The sequence below is a fragment of the Gadus chalcogrammus genome, chromosome 16 (genome assembly GCF_026213295.1).
Source record: "Gadus chalcogrammus isolate NIFS_2021 chromosome 16, NIFS_Gcha_1.0, whole genome shotgun sequence".
In the NCBI taxonomy this organism is placed as follows: Eukaryota; Metazoa; Chordata; class Actinopteri; order Gadiformes; family Gadidae; genus Gadus; species Gadus chalcogrammus.
The window spans coordinates 28941794-28960748 of record NC_079427.1 but is presented as its reverse complement, the minus strand read 5'-3'; the positions used below and the strand labels follow the sequence as shown (position 1 = coordinate 28960748).

At 42.1% G+C, this 18955-nt stretch overlaps 2 protein-coding genes across 3 annotated transcripts in view; one reads left to right on the top strand and one right to left on the bottom strand.

Annotated features, from left to right (window-relative positions):
- The window catches only part of LOC130406507 (uncharacterized), a 31368-nt gene extending 13068 nt beyond the window's left edge, over window positions 1-18300 (top strand). Inside the window, exons 2-10 of one of the 2 annotated variants that reach the window (XM_056612129.1) lie at window positions 12703-12775; window positions 13853-13917; window positions 14173-14291; window positions 14499-14900; window positions 15008-15218; window positions 15500-15711; window positions 15791-15938; window positions 16378-16487; window positions 17321-18300. In XM_056612129.1, coding sequence (XP_056468104.1) covers window positions 13878-13917; window positions 14173-14291; window positions 14499-14900; window positions 15008-15218; window positions 15500-15711; window positions 15791-15938; window positions 16378-16487; window positions 17321-17632 — 1554 coding nt within the window. In that variant the 5' untranslated portion in view covers window positions 12703-12775; window positions 13853-13877 and the 3' untranslated portion in view covers window positions 17633-18300. Of the gene's footprint in view, window positions 1-12702; window positions 12776-13271; window positions 13918-14172; window positions 14292-14498; window positions 14901-15007; window positions 15219-15499; window positions 15712-15790; window positions 15939-16377; window positions 16488-17320 lie in introns of those variants that run through there. The other variant, XM_056612130.1, reaches the window with a different exon arrangement.
- Window positions 8896-11764, bottom strand: LOC130406527 (uncharacterized). The gene is made up of 2 exons (XM_056612158.1): window positions 11656-11764; window positions 8896-11204 (listed from the first exon to the last, which is right to left on the bottom strand). The coding sequence occupies exon 2, from the start codon at window positions 11130-11132 to the stop codon at window positions 10098-10100; it is 1035 nt and encodes a 344-aa protein (XP_056468133.1). The 5' UTR covers window positions 11133-11204; window positions 11656-11764; the 3' UTR covers window positions 8896-10097.
- Window positions 18301-18955: the final 655 nt, after the last annotated feature.

Genomic DNA, 18955 nt, shown 5'->3' with positions numbered 1-18955 from the left:
AGATAGCGATCCGCTATCTGTATTATGTTATTTCGTCGTTTGGAAACATGTTTTCTGCATCGCGTCGTCTGTTGCCGTGCAGGTTGTCAGGTTGTCAGGATGTAAACAAACGATGACGTAGGCCGGTACAATTTTCTCCCCCGGTACAATTTTAACGTGACAGAGCCATTCCCTAGTTAAAGGGATACTTCAACGTTGGCGATATGAAGGTTATATTAAGTAAAATTGTCTATGTATTATAAATGTGCAAAGAAAATGGAAATCGATTCATCCTAGCCAGATGTGTCTCTCTGGCTCAAAAGTAAGAAATCCTCAAACTACCACAGTGCATTGCGCCTGCTGCACAGCACGCTGTTTCCGTTTGGAGGGGGAATGACCAGAGAATAGCTGTGTTCGAAATCGTTCCCTATACACTCGTTCCCTATGCCCTATATAGTGTACATGATATAGGCCTAGTGCACTATATAGGGAATGGGGAACGAGAAATCGGACACTACGCTGAACATTTCTAAACGTCATTTGCGTCAGTAAATGCGCCTGGTATTTGTGTGACGTGATGCGCCGACATCATCTAAACAAACCGGGCTGGAGATGCATTGATGTTGAATGTTACATTTCCTTGTTCAAGTTTTTTTTAATTAATTTTGAATGTTAAATATTCTATGTTAAATCCCAAATAAATTGTTGACATTTCTTAACACAAGCCGGAGACTCCATCATTAAATGTATTCGTTTTCGCGGTTATTCAGCTTCTTCTTCTCCCCTGGAAAAATACAACCGCATTGCATTGTGGTATACGGGAGTAACATGTAGGGAACACGTATGTACCCTATTTTAAGTCCACTATATAGTGCTGTAGTGACTACATTATAGGTTCGTGTTCCCCTCTTACGGATCGAGTGGGAGGGAACTGGTTAGACGTCACGGGGGGCTAGGGGGACGCGTTAGAGTGTTACACAGCGATCTAGCCATGCACTAGCTGTGTTCGAAATCGTTCCCTATCATGGATGTAGTGCACTAAATAGGGTGCACGCCATTTTGTAGGGTGTTCGAATTCTCAGTGGTCCACTATATAGGGCACTATATAGTGGACTTAAAATAGGGTACATACGATGTACCCTACATGTTACTCCCGTATACCACAATGCAATGCGGTCGTGTTTTCCCGGAGGAGAAGAAGAAGCTGAATAACCGCGAAAAGAAATACATTTAATGATGGAGTCTCAGGCTTTCGTTTAGAAATGTCAAAAATTTATTTGGGATTTAACATAGAATATTTAACATTCAAAATTAATTAAACAAGGAAATGTAACATTCAACATCAATACAACCTCCAGCTTTCGTCGTGAGTGCCCGGTTTGTTTACATGATGTTGGCGCATCTGTCTGCGTCACACAAATACCCGGCGCATTTACTGACGCAAATGACGTTTAGAAATCTTAAGCGTAGTGACCGAATTCTCGTTTGTTCGTTCCCTAAATAGTGCACTATATCATGAACACTATATAGGGAATAGTGAGTGAGTGGATAGGGAACGATTTCGAACACAGCTACTGTGACTGTTTGTTCTGGGGCCGTATTCACAAAGGATCTTAGGGCTAAAAGTAGGTCCTAACCATAGACATCTTATGCCGCTTTTCCACCGCACATGTAGCTCGACTCGACACAACACGACTCGACACGACTCGACACGGTAGCAGCGCGGGTGCTTTTCCACCGCAAATAGTACCTCCGGGACGTGGGCGGGGTCGTCTGCGCGAAAGGGCCGTGACGTATTTTTGTACGCGACGCAAACAACACCTACGTAACCCACACATGGACAGAACCCACATAACAACAATGGAGAACATCGATGCGATGGTATTCGTGTTCGTATTATTAGCTGGCATGTTGAAGAAGTGGAATATGTTGGCTGCGGCGCTACTATGGCTGTTCTATCGTTACCAGCATGGTTGCCATGTCGCTCTCGTGACTTCGTCACACTCTCTGGCCAATCAGTGGCCGGCCGTCTGCCGACGTCACATTTTAGCATCGGCTCAGCCGCTTGGAACCTAGAGCGAGGCGGTACTAGAAAAAGCAGCCACTTGAAGTACTAGATCGCGGTGGAAACGCAAAAAAGGCGAGCTGAGTCGAGTCGAGTCGAGTCGTGTCGAGCTGGTACCATGCAGTGGAAAAGCGGCATAATAGATAGACGGAGCATTGGCTGCTGGGAAGCGGGAAATACGGCCGCCATCTTGGAGTGGTCAACCGGGAGCAGCAACAGCAGCAGAAACAGGATGCCGGGCTGTTGTTCAGCGTATTCCTGCTCAAATCGGCGGACAATCCATAATAGGAATCGGGGGATTACTTTTCACAAGCAAGATTTAACATTACCGTACTATTGGTATAATTAGTATTGAATAATAAAACACGCCAAACCATGTGGCCTTTATCATAGCTACACGTATGACAAAAAACCGCATGAAAATCTGTGGTATTCAGTGAGGTATGATTAATTAAATGCGCTGACAGTTCATTGCTCCAGCCAAACGGATTACACTGTGTGGAGCGGATGACCACTCCAAGATGGCGGCCCCGCGTCTCGTCAGCGCCAGTAGGCGGTAGCATTCGATGCTCCGTCTACCTATAAGATGTCTATGGTCCTAACTGGCGAATTTAGGAGTAACTCCTAAAAATAATGGGCGTGTCACTCTTACATTTTAGGACTAAAAGTAGCACCTAAGTCTAGGAGAGCTTAAAAAGTCCTCAAGAGGACTCCTAACTCAGTAAGACCTATTCACAAAGAATCTTAAAATGCCTGCGAGACGAAATGTTAGGGTATTCAATTTATTGTGGAGTTAATGCGTGATGCAATAACATCCCCGACTAACAGGAATAATCCGATTAGTCCCGAAATAAAATGTTATACAAATTATAAGTTATAAAAATAAAAATATAACTTATAAAAAATAGAAATAATTGCGCCATCAAAAGACAAGGACGTGTTCGTCAATAGGAAGAAAGTGCATTCCATCAACACGCAGGTTGTTTTTGATGCAAATTGGCCTGGATCTTCAGCTACCCATGATTCGCGCATTTTAATGGTGAGCGGTCTGAGGCAGCTTTTTGAGATGTACCAGTTGGGTGTCACTTGCTGGGTGACAGTGACTATCCATGCAAGACGTGGCTCTAGACACCCTACCTCAATCCACAACCGGGAGCACAGTTAAAGTGTAACATGTAAGTGATTACGCAGATTACGTATAGTCCTAGGACTAAGCGTAATCTGCGTAATCACTTACATGTTATACTTTAATGTTGTGGAGAGAGGAATTGGGCAGATGAAACGTCGGTTTCATGTCCTCCACGGCGAAATACGCCTCACCCCAGAGAGGGCAAGCACAGTAATCACTGTATGTGCCATTCTACACAACCTCTGCAAGCGGAGGAACTTTCCACAGCCAGACGATGATGATGATGATGATGATGGCGATCAACATTACAAGGAATTTGGCCGTGTGGAACCGAGTGGACAGGCATTAAGGGATCACTTTGAAAACACATTTTAGGTAAACACCTTGGCACAAATCAGTCAACACTTGGGTAGTTCGTAACATTTATTTTCTTTTAGATTTTACGTATTTTTATTGTTTGCTTTCTTTCTCTCTTGAACGTGCAGGCTACAACGTCATTATCGTGGTCTGCACAAAATTGTCATCATGCGTGTATTCTGCTAACTGCACTATAACTACTTAATAGGAATTAATTTCTAGCCTAGGCTATTTCCTTGTTTTTCGGTGATTCAGTGGGCTCGTCTGAACAACCAATCACCGAACTGACCGCTTCTAAACTCGTGCACGAGAATTGACGTAATCCATAGCAACGGCGCGTCACTCTTAGTTCACTCTGTGATTTTTCCTTAGTAAGAGTAGGTCTCAGCGGCTTTGTGAATAACTTTTAAGAAAAAACTCCTACGTAAAATGTTTTAGTGCGAGTTAGGAGCACTCCTAGCGGTAAGATAAAATGCTTTGTGAATACGGCCCCAGATCTGTTTCTTTTGATTAAACAGTTATAATTAAGTTGCCTACGTCCTCCTTTTCCTCCGGCACTACAGTGCCCTATATAGTGGACCACTGAGAATTCGAACACCCTACAAAATGGCGTGCACTCTATTTAGTGCACTACATCCATGATAGGGAACGATTTCGAACACAGCTATAGTCTAATATGAGGAGAATGGGCACTCGCTGGTTAGTTCCGGTTTTCTGGAATGGTTGCAGTTAGAGATGCACCGATTGCAAAATTCTTGGCCGATACCGATTTCCGGTTTTTAAGGAGGTCTGACCTGCCAAAACCGGTTTTTCCGATACCGATTTTCTAAGAAATAATTATAATCATATAATAGCAGTGATGTTGATAGGTTTTCAATGTAGTGAGTCCCCGGGACCCACAGGTGGCGAGTTGGGTGGGTCCCTGAGAAATTCAATGGGTCCCGACTCCCCAGTTTAAAAAATGTGTTTCTTTTTTATTATTAGTCTATTTCTTAAATTAAATTAATAGTGTTAAACTCAATACATGAAATTGTCATCTGAAAAGCGCAGCCATTTGTAGTATGTGGTGAGCCACTGCTTCAGAAAAGTTCGCTTTTTTTGGGAGGAACATGTAGAAGGTTGAGGCACTTCTTCTGCAGTGGGCTCATCAGGCTCAGTAGAGGGGGAGGCAGAAGTAGGTACAGGCAATGTTGAGGTACTCTCTCTAGGCTGATCAGAGTCAGGGAGGAGTGCAGAGGTAGTGGGGACAGAAAATGCAGCTGCAATAGTTTGCTGACCTGCAATAGGTTTAATCTTTTTCTTTGGTGGTATTTTTGCGTTCTCTCTTCTCTGCCTGTTTCTCGAGAAAAACTGGATCTCGTTGGAAGCGCGATGTATGCGCAGGCGCCGTTTGGGCATAACAATATGGCGGCTGCCGTTCAATGTCGTTTTCATCACCACCACCGGATTATGTTTCATTTATTTCATTACAGCACGTCCCCTAAACGTTACAACATAATCGACACGAATGAGCACAGCATCGAGCAGTTGAAACGTGGGTTTATTTACTATGAAGTTCGTATTTTTAATTGTTGAAATGAAATCAGCGGTGACGAGCTAGTTGTTTTGGTAGCGGCTAAATTAGCATGTCGCGATACTTTGTACAGGGGATCACGTCTGCGTCTGCGTCGAGTAGATGCGCAGAGGGTTGAAACAGCGCTTGTCCGGCCTGCTCACAAGAAGGTTTCTTTGGCCAGTTACTGTACATTAAACACGAGTTGTTTAATGTTCACAATGTATCGTTTTTCATGGGGAAAATGAGATGCGTCCCCGGGACGCATGGATAGTGAGTTTAGTGCGTCCTTTCAGATTTTAATGCGACATGTTTTCTTTCCGCGCTCTGGGCACCTTGAGCTACTACGCACCGCGCATGCGGGTGAGTTTGATCGGCCGAAAACCGGAAATTACGACAGTGACCGGCCGGTCACCGATTGTGGCCGATTGGATACAAAACCGGCTTTTTTAATCGGCGGCCGATTGATCGGTGCATCTCTAGTTGCAGTAATAATCTCTGTCCACGCGGGGCGCTCGTAGGCGAGTCCAGAATGAATGGAAGCCTATGGGGTTTTATCCTCAGAATCCACTTTTCTCACGATGTAATTTTTTGTCAAGTAATTTGAAAGTTGCGTTCAAAAGGTGGGGCTAAAATAATAAACTCAGCTGAATATTGCATTTTTTAAGGTCACGTATCTGTTCTAAAAAGGTCTTAAAAAAATACGATGACGTCACACATCGTCATACTGTCAGAGGTACTGCTTTACGGCAGTTTCTGAAGCACTTCCCGCAACGATAATACCAGCTGTTGGAGGTAAGGCTTTTTCTTGCTTACTAGTTACCGAGTTTTAGTGAGCTAATGTAAAAAAAAAGAAATGCGTGAATGTTTTACATATTGTGGTGTAACTGTTTTAAGTAGAGTTTGGGAGACCTGTAGGATGACGTCAGAGGTGGAACGTCAGGGTAGGAGGAGCGGCGGGAGTTGAGTATGGGGAGGCACTTGGTGAAATAAACATTCACGCTTTACAGTTGGACTCCGCGCAAGTTATTTAATAACACGACATGGTGTCAGAAGTCCTGTAGTTAGCGTGAGGGAGAAGCCACGGAAAAGGACCATTTTAAACCTGCAAACTAAAGAAAGAGAAGGTCAGGATGAGCGACGGAGAAGAGGATAGTAGCAGAGGTCGGCAGCCAACGGCAGCAACAACGGGACCATGCGCTACATTTAATATCCAGCCACCGGAATCCTTCGACTTTTCAAAGCCGCAATAGTGGGATAAATGTATCCGGAGAGTCGAAAGATTTCGCCTGGCAAGTAACCTAAATGCAAGCTCTGAAGAGAACCAAGTCAATACATTGATATACTGCATGGGGGACGAAGCGGATGACATCTTACGTGGGCTAACTTTAACGGCTATTCAGGAAAGCACTTACAAAGGGGTACGTGATGGCTTTCAAAGTTTCTTTGTGGTCAAGAAAAACGTAATTTACGAGCGTGCTAAGTTTAACTTGCGCATACAGAGAGAAGGAGAGCTAGTAGACTCGTTTGTCACTGCTTTATACACGCTAGCAGAACATTGCAGCTACGGTGTGCTACATGACGATCTTATCCGAGACAGACTCGTTGTTGGACTGTTAGATAACCGGCTGTCCGAACGCATGCAGCTGGACGCAGACCTTACCTTGGACAAAGCTGTTAGAATGGCACGCCAAAGCGAGGAGGTCAAAAAGCAGCAAGTTTCACTGCGGGGTGACACCAGAACACAGGCAAGTGATGCTAAGTCTGTGGATAGGGTCAGAATGCTCAAGACCAGCAAGCCTGCTACAAACAAACCTCAGCACGTAAATGAGCCACACAATGCCCGAAATAGCATAGGGAAAGCGCAGTGTTACAAATGTGGCAGTACTCCATCTCATCCTGCACGAGATTGTCCTGCAAATGAAAGTAAATGCCATGCATGTGGCAAAATGGGTCACTACAGTCGCGTGTGCAGAGCACCAAAATCTGTGCATGAAGTTGAAGAAGAGGAGGACGATGCAATCTTCCTTGGCAGCATCACAGCAAATGGTGAACCATGGACAGTCAGCATAGGCATCCATGACAGCAGTGTGACGTTCAAAATCGATACAGGTGCCGACGTCACAGTCTTGCCACACGCTGTGTTCCTGGAGATATTCAAGAACAATCCACCAATACTCCGAAAAGCAACAAAGCCACTCTTGGGACCAGGTAAGAGTCCACTGGATGTTGTGGGTGTTGTTAGGCTGCTGCTGAGGAGAGTTAAGAAAGCAGAGATGGAGGACGTATATGTTGTGCGTAATCTACACACTGCCTTGCTGGGAAGATACGTGAGCTGTAAGCTGGGGCTAGTTGCCAGACTGGACAGTGTCACTGTGGAGACATTAAAGCAAACCTACCCAAGAATATGCAGCGGACTTGGAGAAATGCGTCAGCCATACGCCATAAAGCTGAAACCAGGGGCTCAACCGTTCTCACTCAAAACATCTAGGAGGATCCCATTGCCATTGATGGGTAAAGTCAAGCAGGAACTGTCCCGCATGGAAGACCTCGGGGTGATATGCAGGATTGAGGAGCCGACAGACTGGTGTGCTGGTATCGTGGTGGTGCCAAAAAAAACAGGTGCTGTACGCATATGTGTTGATCTCACTAAACTGAACGAGTCGGTACGTCGGGAGAAGTTTATCCTGCCATCAGTGGAAGAAACACTGGGAATGCTGGCTGGAGCCAGAATTTTTAGTAAGCTGGATGCGAATATGGGGTTTTGGCAAATTCCCCTAACAGATGATTCAGTGAAATTGACAACCTTCATCACACCCTTTGGACGCTTTTTCTTCAAGCGTCTTCCTTTCGGGATAGCATCGGCTCCCGAGCACTTCCAGAACAGAATGGTGACAGAGGTCACAGAAGGGCTCGAGGGTGTGGTGTGCCACATAGATGATGTGCTGGTGTGGGGACGTACACAGGCAGAGCATGACGACCGCCTGCATGCTGTGCTGGAGAAGATCCAAAAGGCAGGCATCACCCTGAACATCGAGAGATGTGACCTGTCAAGGTCAGAGGTGAGCTTTCTAGGCCATGTGGTCTCTGCCAGCGGCATCAGCCCAGACCCAGTCAAGACAGAGGCTGTAAAGAGGATGCAGGAACCGACAACAGTGAGCGAAGTAAGATCCTTTCTCGGCAGTGGCGTGCACACATAGACACTAGGTGGTGCTAACGCACCAGGACTTTTGCCCTTTATCAACGAAAATGCCCTTTTGAAACTTTTTTTTTTTTTAATATTAACATTTTACTGAGGCCGGTTTTGAAATGATCTTTTAAAAACCTAAGCGATTAAAAACGACTGAAACAATGCCCAAAAATGATTCACGTCCCCCTTGCACAGACCAGACTCAATTCTCTTCCTTTGTCACGTGCACTCGCGCTGGCATGCGCAGGGCACCACATGCGCTTCAGTAAACAGAAGCGTCTCCAGCATAGCAGGCACGGTCGCAGACAGGCATCTTCTCCCGTGTTCCCACCAGCCAGGTAACATAGAAGGATGCTGCTTTAAAGCAGTACGCAGCAAGAAGTGGAGGGTAAACAGAAGACAGTGGAGGGCAAAGTGAAGTTTATCTACTTCGCCGAGATGTCTAGAGTTCATCTTGGGACTTAACAATGACTGTATACACTGCAAAAATTAACAATCTAACCAAGTCTTCCAATCTTGTATCTAGCCAAAAAGTCTTTTTGATCTTGTTTTGAGAGCAATATACTATGCAAGCACAGAATGAGTAAGATTATTATTCTTGTTTTGAGAATGTGTCTTTTTATTTCTTAGTTAGTAAGTAGATCCTAAAACTATATATTTTCCACAGAAAGTAAGCTGAATTATGTCAGATACTCTTTCATGACCACTTCTTAGCTTAGAAAACTTCTTTCAAGACCTCCCAGTAAGCATTCACACACACTCTGGTCACAGTTGTAACATGTTTATTCACATTCATTTCACTGTTTAAGTAGAGCAACATCACCAAGATAATATTTTGTCAGAACATACGTGGTGTTTTTGAAACTGACAGGGTAATATGATGTATGATCCACTAGTTTTTCAGCATCGATGAACTCTGTTGCTTGAGCAAGATTAGGCACTGCAACTTCATAGGCTAAAAGACCTCTATTCCAACCCACTGTCTCATAAAGCTGGTACTCAAAACAATACAATGAGCTGTTTACCACATAAATGTTTTTTATAAATCCGAAGACAGGCACTGTCTCATTTGTAGTGGTGATTATTAGAGACCTGTCACTTATGTACTTGTTCCCATTGAGAATAAGCCACTTTACTTTGACTGTGTGTTGTATGCCATAAATCCCCAAAAAATCTCATCTTTGCATTAACATACTCCATATTTGCTACTTCTGAGACAGGACCCAATTCTTTCTCATGTAAAAAAATCGGATGCTCCATACCCATTTCATTTTGACAGCATTCAAAAAGCTGATTATGTTTCACAAGTGACTTAGACATTTTTGAAGTTCAATTTAGATGACCACTGTTTGAAAAAACAGTGCTTTGACTCAAATCTCATGCACATGTGTCTTATCATAGGGCCCAGGGAAAGAATTTGGGAAGGGAGATGCAGCAGGTAATGTTGCTTAGGAATGACATTATTCTCAGGAAAAAGTTGCTTAAACTGTTTCAAATGCTGTTCAATCATACTTCTCAGTCTTAATACAGTCTGCACAGATAAAACAGGAGCAAAAAGTATATGAACTATCTCAATTAAGTCCAAAACAAACTGAACATACTCATTTTTCTCTATAGTATTCAGCAGAAAAGGCATGATCTTCAGCAATATCAGCATTTGCCCTGAGGACTGTTTAAGTTTGTTATCATTTGATGCCAAGGTACTGACACTTATAGGGCAGGGTTTGTCACGTACATCTACTGGTGACAAAGGAAAACTTTGCATGGCTGAATTGAACACATCCAACTCCATCTGTCCAGACAGAACAAGGTATTTTATCACACACTAAACTTCCATTGGTGCAACACCCTCAAGAATGATGTGCATTATGTCCTGTGGAGTTTGCCGAATGAGGTCAAAGGCTGGAAAATCAACCTGCTTGCTCCTTCTGTTTATACCATAGGTGGTTTTGAGGGCCGATTTCAAGAAGTCTGTGCTGGCCTTTTCTATTTCATGGCACTGTTGAATATGTTTTTCCATTGTCCTTTTTGGAAAGCGCTCTTCATTAAAATTAATTTGCATTTCCTCAAAGGTACATTCACAATGCCTACACTTACTGTATGCAAAACCAACTCCTTCCTTGAAACCAGCAAGCTCATGCTGCGCAAGTGTGTCACCACACACTGAAATTACAGCACCAAATAACTCGAATCCACCACTCTGTGTTTGGATTGTGACACCATTATACAGCAACTTTAAGTCTTCATCAATTCTTTGTAATACAAAATCAACACCACATTTGTCAATATCATCAGCTTTTGCTATAGCAAGGAGTCTGATTGCAGCCAGCTTTGACCTAAACTTGGGGTTTATGTTTCCTAAAGTATAATAAACCATCAGTAATTTATTTACTGAAGCATGTGACCCGAGAGGATTGCAGATCTCTATTTCATCAGTGTATAAAATGATCTGTAAAGCAGAAGGTTTCACTGAAAACAGTGGGTGGGATTTGAAAAGGCTCCCATCAACAATATCATACAAAAATCCATCTTTGTGACAACTCTGTGGCGTGGTGCGGATCATATCAAAAATCCTAGAATTGGACAACAGCTGTTCAAGACTCTTAACCAGGGATATATAGTAAAAGCTTCTGTTTTTAATTCCAAGAACTCTTGATTGTCCTTTTTTAACTCGACAAACCCTCTGAGACATAACTACCTCCTCTGGTTTAACTGGGTTAAAAAGCCTCTGGATGGTGCTGTCTTGCATGTATGTGGTGGCCATGAAGGAGAAAGGATCTTGAAAATTGTCTAATGTTGCCAGTACTTCCTCTTGTAGCTGCTCCACACTGTCTGAATGTCTTTCAAAGATCCTCTTCATTGTGTCCCTCAAGGTGCTCAGAAGAGTAGTTTGATACTGCTGGACTTCAGAAACAATGTTGTTGACGCTCCTCTGAAACACAGTCAAGAATGAAGTGTAAGATACATGATGTTTGTCCAATACAACTAGCATAACCATTCTTAAGACTCATTTGAAGATTGATCATACCAAAATGGTCACTGTCCTTGAACAATGTGGAGCATTTGCATATTCAAAATTACATCAAAATATGTCCCCCCTGTTGCACCAGCATTACAACAATTAAAGCTAACATTAAGTTTTGAAAAATATTGAAATTGAGGATAAATATGGGGCTGTTGTTACTCTGACAGTGGGAATATGAAATTACACTTTTTCCAGAGTCACCAAACACTCTATAGTGTATAATCTAAGAATATAGAGCATTTTAATACTTGCTTTATAAAATCAATTTTCCTACAGCACTTTTAATATTATTAAAGGATAAACATGTAACCATGATGTTAACATTATAATAATATTAACACTGGGTTATGTGCAATACCTGAGACAGGTGACATCTCTCCCTCACATTGATGGCAAATGCAGCTGCACGTCTGATATTTGCACTTGATGCACCAGCTCCTTCCTGTAAATATGTTGTGTTAATAATATACTATGTACATATAAGACTGGTTCACATCAAATGTTGAATAACATTGTCATACAAAATTGACAATATTAGACCTTACCTGATTATCAGGGTGTGGAATCTGATGACATGTAGGCTCTGGGTTCAACATGTCATTTGCGATGACAGGTGTGTTGCCTTCACTGTTGGTCCTTTGCATTCCCCGTGTTTCAGTGGCACAGTCAGAAAAAACTGGGATGTCAAAATGTTCACTTCCAACCCGAGATAGGTCAGGTGTAGCTGATGTCATCCATCCAGTAGGTGGGTGTCCGGTGGCAAAATATAGAGTATGTGTGCGTCTAATATGGTAGTAAAAGGAGTCGAAGACTCTGTATTCAGCAGTACAGCCATCAATCCCGCATATAACACGGAAATCGGGACTGCGACTATGTGCTGTGTTAATATGGCTCAAGAGGGACTTCAATGTTAAGGCAACGAAAACAAAGCAAATCACACACCTCCAACAGGCCATGTTTCGTTGAAAAAGAAATCCGCTGGACAGATGAATGCTGACAGAAGATGTTTAAGCCATCGAAAAATCTCCACTAATCTGAAAAATTAGTATACACTAGAAAAACACAAATAGCAAAAGGGAGTAGTCCAGGTATTTGATCTTTGAAGTAGAACAGCACTGCATAACCGCTTCAATCTGAATCATTTGAACTTTTCGAAATTTTGGCGGGCACATACTGACTAGAGCGGTCAATACCAAATCTGGGCGGGAGGGGGGGTGGATCATAGCAAGATTATTTAATTTGCATCGTGATGTGATTATACAGGGATCAATAACCGGCCTATAAATTAAAATATAATTTATAGTTCTAGGATTTGCCAATTATGTATGTTTGTATGTCATTATTATCAGTTTTTTTACACGTTTAACACACTGCACACTGCACCAACCCCCCCCCCCCCCCCCAGTACCCTCATGTGGTCACGTCTGCCCTGTGACGGTTGGGAGAACTACAGGCTATCTGGACTGGATTCTGCTGCGGTAAGGAGAAAACAACTATATATTAAAAATTATAAAGTTATACATTTTACAATTACGTTATAGTTTTACTCTTCACATTTACTCCACTCATCGCGAAAACTGCGGCCGTATCAATGAATAAGTCGGTCTCCTCAATCTGAAATCCAGCTAGCTAATGTTAGATGACTTTGCAGGTTGGGTGCTACAACATGGTTAACGTTAGAAGTGTTTTATTATGCTTTTCACCTGCGACTAATCTAACTAACTAAACGTTGTTGATACATTTTTCGCGATATTTTTTTTATCATGTGCTCTATGAATGTGGAACGTGGAATCAACACTAACTTGCGGGGAATGGCGCTAATACACATGAAGCGACCAGGTCACCGCAGCCATAGTCTGTGACCGCAGCCATGTGTTGAGGGAGGCCTGCATGATGCCACACAGGCGATTTTGGGGGGGGGGGGATCTCGCAAAGCTCATAGGCTGGCTTAACGTTACAGAACATAACAGCTGTTTAATGTTTTGTTCCGATTAATTCGGTGCTACCCAAGCCAGCCGTAGTGAGTGATGCACTTCTGGTCATTTTCACAAAAATAAAACACCCGTTGTCTTTTATTATGAAGAAAACCATGAGGGTAGAATTTGCGCTTTTATTTTGTAAACAGGAAGTGAACCTCCCCTCGCTAACGTCATAGCTCACTTTAATCCGTCGTAACTCTGTTTTAAATGACGCTATAGCTCCGGTAACGTCGTGTTTTAAAGCTTTTTCGTGTGAGAAAGTAGCAGTTTAGGTCCCCGTTGTTCCGCCAGTTTATCCAAATAACGCTTGTTTGCCCTTTTGCTCCGCCGTGCTGGGAGAAGTGCAGACCAGCCCCACCTGTGGTGGTAAATGGTTGAATAATGACATTTAAGTTACTGTTTGCCTTATTGTTTGTCATTTCCACATATAGAATTTAGCCTTTGCTCAGTCACCCTTGCAGCTTATCCAGGTGTCAGATTCTGTCACTTTTTTGACGGCTGAAAGGCTGAAAAACTGATCTAGAGTGATCCAACTTTACCTATCCATGACTTGTGTTGTTTTTTTGTGCCTTCCAGGAGCAACTAAAAGAGCCTTAACATCATGGAGGAATTGGATGATGTTACTGTTTCAGTTCTAAATGGTATGTTTAGGTGTTGCTGCATGCTACATAATATTGATGTGTATTACCATTTAACTGAATTATTGATTATGGATGATGATACCGATCTCAGAAACAAAATGTATTTCAGCTATTTTGCTATCTCAAAACTCCTAGTGACTATTTTTTTATTTAGATTTATTCTTAGATAATAGATAGAATAACACAGACACTGCAATTGGACTTTATTTACCTTGTCAAGTTGATTAGTGCTAAATGTAATGACTTTGTTTACAGCTGCCAGCATAGATGAGGCCTTACTCCACACCCTCAGTCGGGATGATTTAAGAGACCTTTTTCCTGGGCCAGAGAACTTTCTCAGGAGGAAACAACTGTGGGCTCTTATTAGCCATGAGGTAAGTTTTTGCCTTTTTGGTTCGTCTCTGTCCATGCCGGGTGTTCCTGTGGTGCCTCTGTGAGTTAATAAACTCTTTTTTGTTTTACGGCTTTGGGTTTTTTGTCTGTCTGCATCAGGGTCCAGTTCCCTAAACCGTAACATGTTGTTTCTAATTGTGTCTGTCATTTACCTTGTAATAATTGTGTTTTGATTTTTTTTTTCTGAGGATGAGAATGCCACTTTACCAGACAAAGCTGGCCCAGGTGAAACAGGAACTGTGTCATCACTTCAAGGATCACCTCCAGTATCCCCCCACACATCCACTCCTGTGTTGAAGAAAACCTTACAGCTTTCTAGTCCACCAGAATATGTTATATACACAGACACTGAGTTGGAACTGGCTCGTAAGCACCATTTTGAGATAGGTAGAGAGGGGGAATCTGTAATGTCTAAAGAGTTGAGATGCAGGCTGGTGAGGAACACTGTTACCAGCATGATCTCAATCTTAAGAGCAAGTCAACAAGGAGAGGAGCTCAGGTACCCCTCTAAGCATGAGGTCACCGCAATGGCTAAGAGACTAGTGGAGTATTATCCCATGCTACAGGATAAAGATGAACCCATCAAACATGTAAGTGATGGCAATTTTAGCCATATTATTTTCTTGAAAAGTTATTTTTTAAAAAGTTGTGTGATATTCAAAATGTTTTTTTCAATAAGTGACTTTTTTCACCACAGATGAGCATGTACAGTTATCTTCAGAAGAGAATTCTGAATGTGAAGTCCCCACAGAAGAGGAAGGGGCCCAGACCAGAGAGAAGCAGTTCAACCAAAAGACGTCACATTGACTTCTCTCCAAGTGACCAGGGAGAAGATTATGATGCAGACTCAAGTGGTGGATCAACAATTATTTTGCCACCTAGGGGCAGTTCTGAAGACGACAGTTCAGGTGAGTGAAAATGTGTAATTTTGGCAATAATGATGGACACGAAGGCTAGGTAATACTATTATAGTTTTGTATATAATGATATATTACAGGTATTTAAACTTTACATTGAAGTTATGATTAGGCTTTGATGTATTGTGATGTGACAGTAGTTTTCACTTATTTGATTCCATTGTGTAAAAATTTAAGTATAACAATCAAAATGTTATGTTTGCTGGCTTAAACCTGTCGTATCATTCAGATGACATGTCCAATACCTGTTGCTGATTTGTATTTCCTTTTAGCGGACAAAGATAGTCCGGCAGCACAGGCCAGGCATTACAAGACTCTGCAGGAGATGTACAAAAAACCAAAACCCAACCAAGATGCTGTCTGCCAGATCCTTGACCTTGAGTTTCAATCAAGAAGAGCCTTCATTGACAGTTGCATTCTGAAAGAAGAGGACAGACCAGCAAAGATTTTCGAGGCATATCCATGTTTCAAAGAGCTTCATCATGTAAGATATGCACTTGTTGTTTTTGGCTTCTCCACAAAGCTAGCATTGTTGCCGTTTTTAACACTTATTTGCATTGCAGGTGATGGATGAGCTGCGGCGGATTCTGGCTAAGGACAACAGCAAGTTCATCAATGAAGTAAAGAAGAGATGGGCCGACTTCTGCTCCATGGTGCAGTTTTATGGTGTTTGGAGGAAAGTGTTGAAGCCACCCATGAGCCTGGGTGCAGGTAAGTCATTTTGCTGTCTTTAATACATTTAGCTGTTTCAACAGACACAATTAATAGAACTGTAGTCAATGCATAACACTGATTAAATGATAAAAGAATGACAGTGTTGTTCATTGCAAAGCATTTTTACCTCACCATAACCATGGGGCAGTGGTGGCCTAAAGGTTAGGATCAATCTGGGTGGGGATAGTGAAAAAACAGCACTTGTTCCTCCCTCATTACCACCTGAGCAACTGCTCAGTGGCTGGCAGTTAAGACTGTGGTACTGGGCAGCTTCCAGGTGTGAGTGTGTAACTGTGTGAATGTGATCAGGGCGTTCCTGCAAAAGAGAGCCTCACTCTCAGTAAACCTACCCTGAATAAATAAAGGTTAAATAAAAAAAAACTCATCAGATGCTGGCTAACTTTGAACTAAAACTTGTTTATTTATTCTGTTCTAGTGGAATCCAACATTGCCTTGTTCAGGGCACTACCCACACTCTTCCCCTCACCGTCTGCGCCACCTAAGAAGATGGGACAGGCCAGTGAGGCATTGCTTCATGTCCTTCAGGTGAGTTTGTTCATATTTTGTTAAGAATTAATTGTCATTAATCATTAATTTCCCAAGTGTTTAGTGGCACACACTCTTTAAACAGTGACTGAGGCACAAGTTATTTTCATGATTTCTTAACCTGGCATGTCTTGACCCATGGTCCTATCTTTAGAGCTCCGTTTTCATATACCACATGTCAGTATGGTTGTGTTCATAGATATATACAGCTCTGGAAAAAAATGAGACCACTCTCACAAATGTTTCTTAAATCAGCATCTCTACATCTATGGCAGCCAGTCCATTCCAGTGTTTGTTCAATTCCAACACAAGCCTCCTCATTCTACTTATACTGATCAGGTGATCACCTGAACCAAATCTTATTTTATGAGGATTACAAAAAGATTACAAAAAATACTGCTGTGATTAAAGATTGAGATTATCCCACCAATAATGATTTCTAAACTCTTCCTTAGTTAAAATATAAGTGTTGTGTTGTTTAAAAATGAATATGAACATGTTTTTTTTTACATTATTCGAGGTCTGAATACACTGCATCTTTGTTTGTTATTTTGACCAGTTTTCATTTTCTGCAAATAAATGCAATAAATGGCAATATTTTAATTTCAAATATGAGAGAAATGTCAGCACTTTATAGAATGAAACAAAAATGTTAATTTTACTCAAACGCATACCTATAAATAGTAAAACCAGAAAAACCTATCTCTTAATTTTTTCCAGAGCTGTAGATGTACATAATGGTGTTTAAAAAAATCTCAGTTCACTTGCCCAAGCAGTTTTTCACTTTTTTAGTATACCATAAAGAAACTTCTGTTTTTTGTTTTCTTCTTCAGCCAACAGAAGAGCCAGCCATCTACCTCCAGAAGAGAACCCTCTTCAGCCCTGTTTTGGTCTTTGATGGGTCCCGCTGTCTTCTGGCAATTGGAAACACTCCTGTCACTACATTTGCCAAAGAAGAACTTGGTGAAGGGTTGCTGTATCTGATGGGTTATTACTATACCCTGCATCTCACCTATCCTAAGTGTGTGGCGACCATTCTCTCTGTCATTCAGACAGAGGTCTTACAGGACAGTATCCACGACCGAGACACCACAGGCTCGTACAAAAGAGTCATGGCAGAGTGGAATGCTTTCATTAAGAAATAGAGCTATTCAGGCTGTTCAGCCATGTTCTGTCTTATGAGATTGAGATATTTCATTGTTATCAAAGATAATGAGGTCATAGCCTCTTACCTCTGGGTTTCAGAGGTTAATTTTGCAAATATTATGTTATGATTGTAAATATTGTAAGGAATCTGCAAACACTTCAAATAAATGCTGTTAACAATATTCTCTGTGTATGATTTTAAATGTATTGATTTAAGATAAAAGCTAATCATAACTCTTGAATTAAGAAGAATCAGCTTGTTAAGTTGCTCTGGATTTATGTTTTTTTCACTCAATTTGAGAAAGAAACAAAAGGTGAAATAAGAATTGAAAAGCTAGTTTTGAGATTATTTGACTTGCATACAGTACTTGGAATGAGTGTTTCACCACTTATTTTAAGATATTTCTCACTTGCCTAATATGTATTTATTTTTTCTTATTTTAAGAAATCTTACCAAGTGTGATTATCTTACTGCACTGGCAGATTATTTAGCTTATATCTGCTCAAACCAAGTATTTATTTCTTATATTAAGCCTATTAATTTTTGCAGTGTATAGTTAATATAGGATGTGGATTTTATCTGTTGGTGGTGTGACTTTTTTCTATAGGAAACTCACGTGTAGAGAATGATACAAATAAAAGTAAAATTTCATTCAACATGTGCGTGTAACTTTTTTATAATAAGGTGTTCCGCGTGTGCTAAAAAGTGCCCTTCCCTTTCCCCCTGAGCACCTGCCCCCCAAAATGTCTGTGCACGCCACTGTTTCTCGGCATGGTGAACCAGCTGGGCAAGTTTATCCCGCAGCTGTCGGAGAGGGACAAACCCCTGCGAGATCTCCTGTCGAAAAAGAACTGCTGGATGTGGAACATTGAGCAGGCCAAAGCATTTCAGGATCTGAAGAATGCATTGACGTCGCCACCTGTGCTAGCCATGTACGATCCTAACAGAGAATGCAAGGTTTCAGCAGACGCATCATCATACGGGCTTGGAGGAGTGCTACTACAAAAGTGGGACGAAGAGTGGAGGCCAATAGCCTACATGTCGCGGTCTCTCACTCCAACCGAGCAGAGATATGCACAAGTGGAAAAGGAGGCATTGGGACTGACCTGGGCCTGCGAGAGGTTTCGCAACTTCCTGATTGGAAAACACTTCCAGCTGGAGACGGATCACAAGCCTCTCTTGAGTCTCCTGGGGTCTCAAGCTCTGGATGCCCTACCTCCTCGGATCCAGCGCTTCAGAATGCGTCTGATGCGCTATTCCTACTCCTTATCTCATGTAGCAGGGAAATGTCTGTGGACGGCAGATACACTGTCACGGGCGC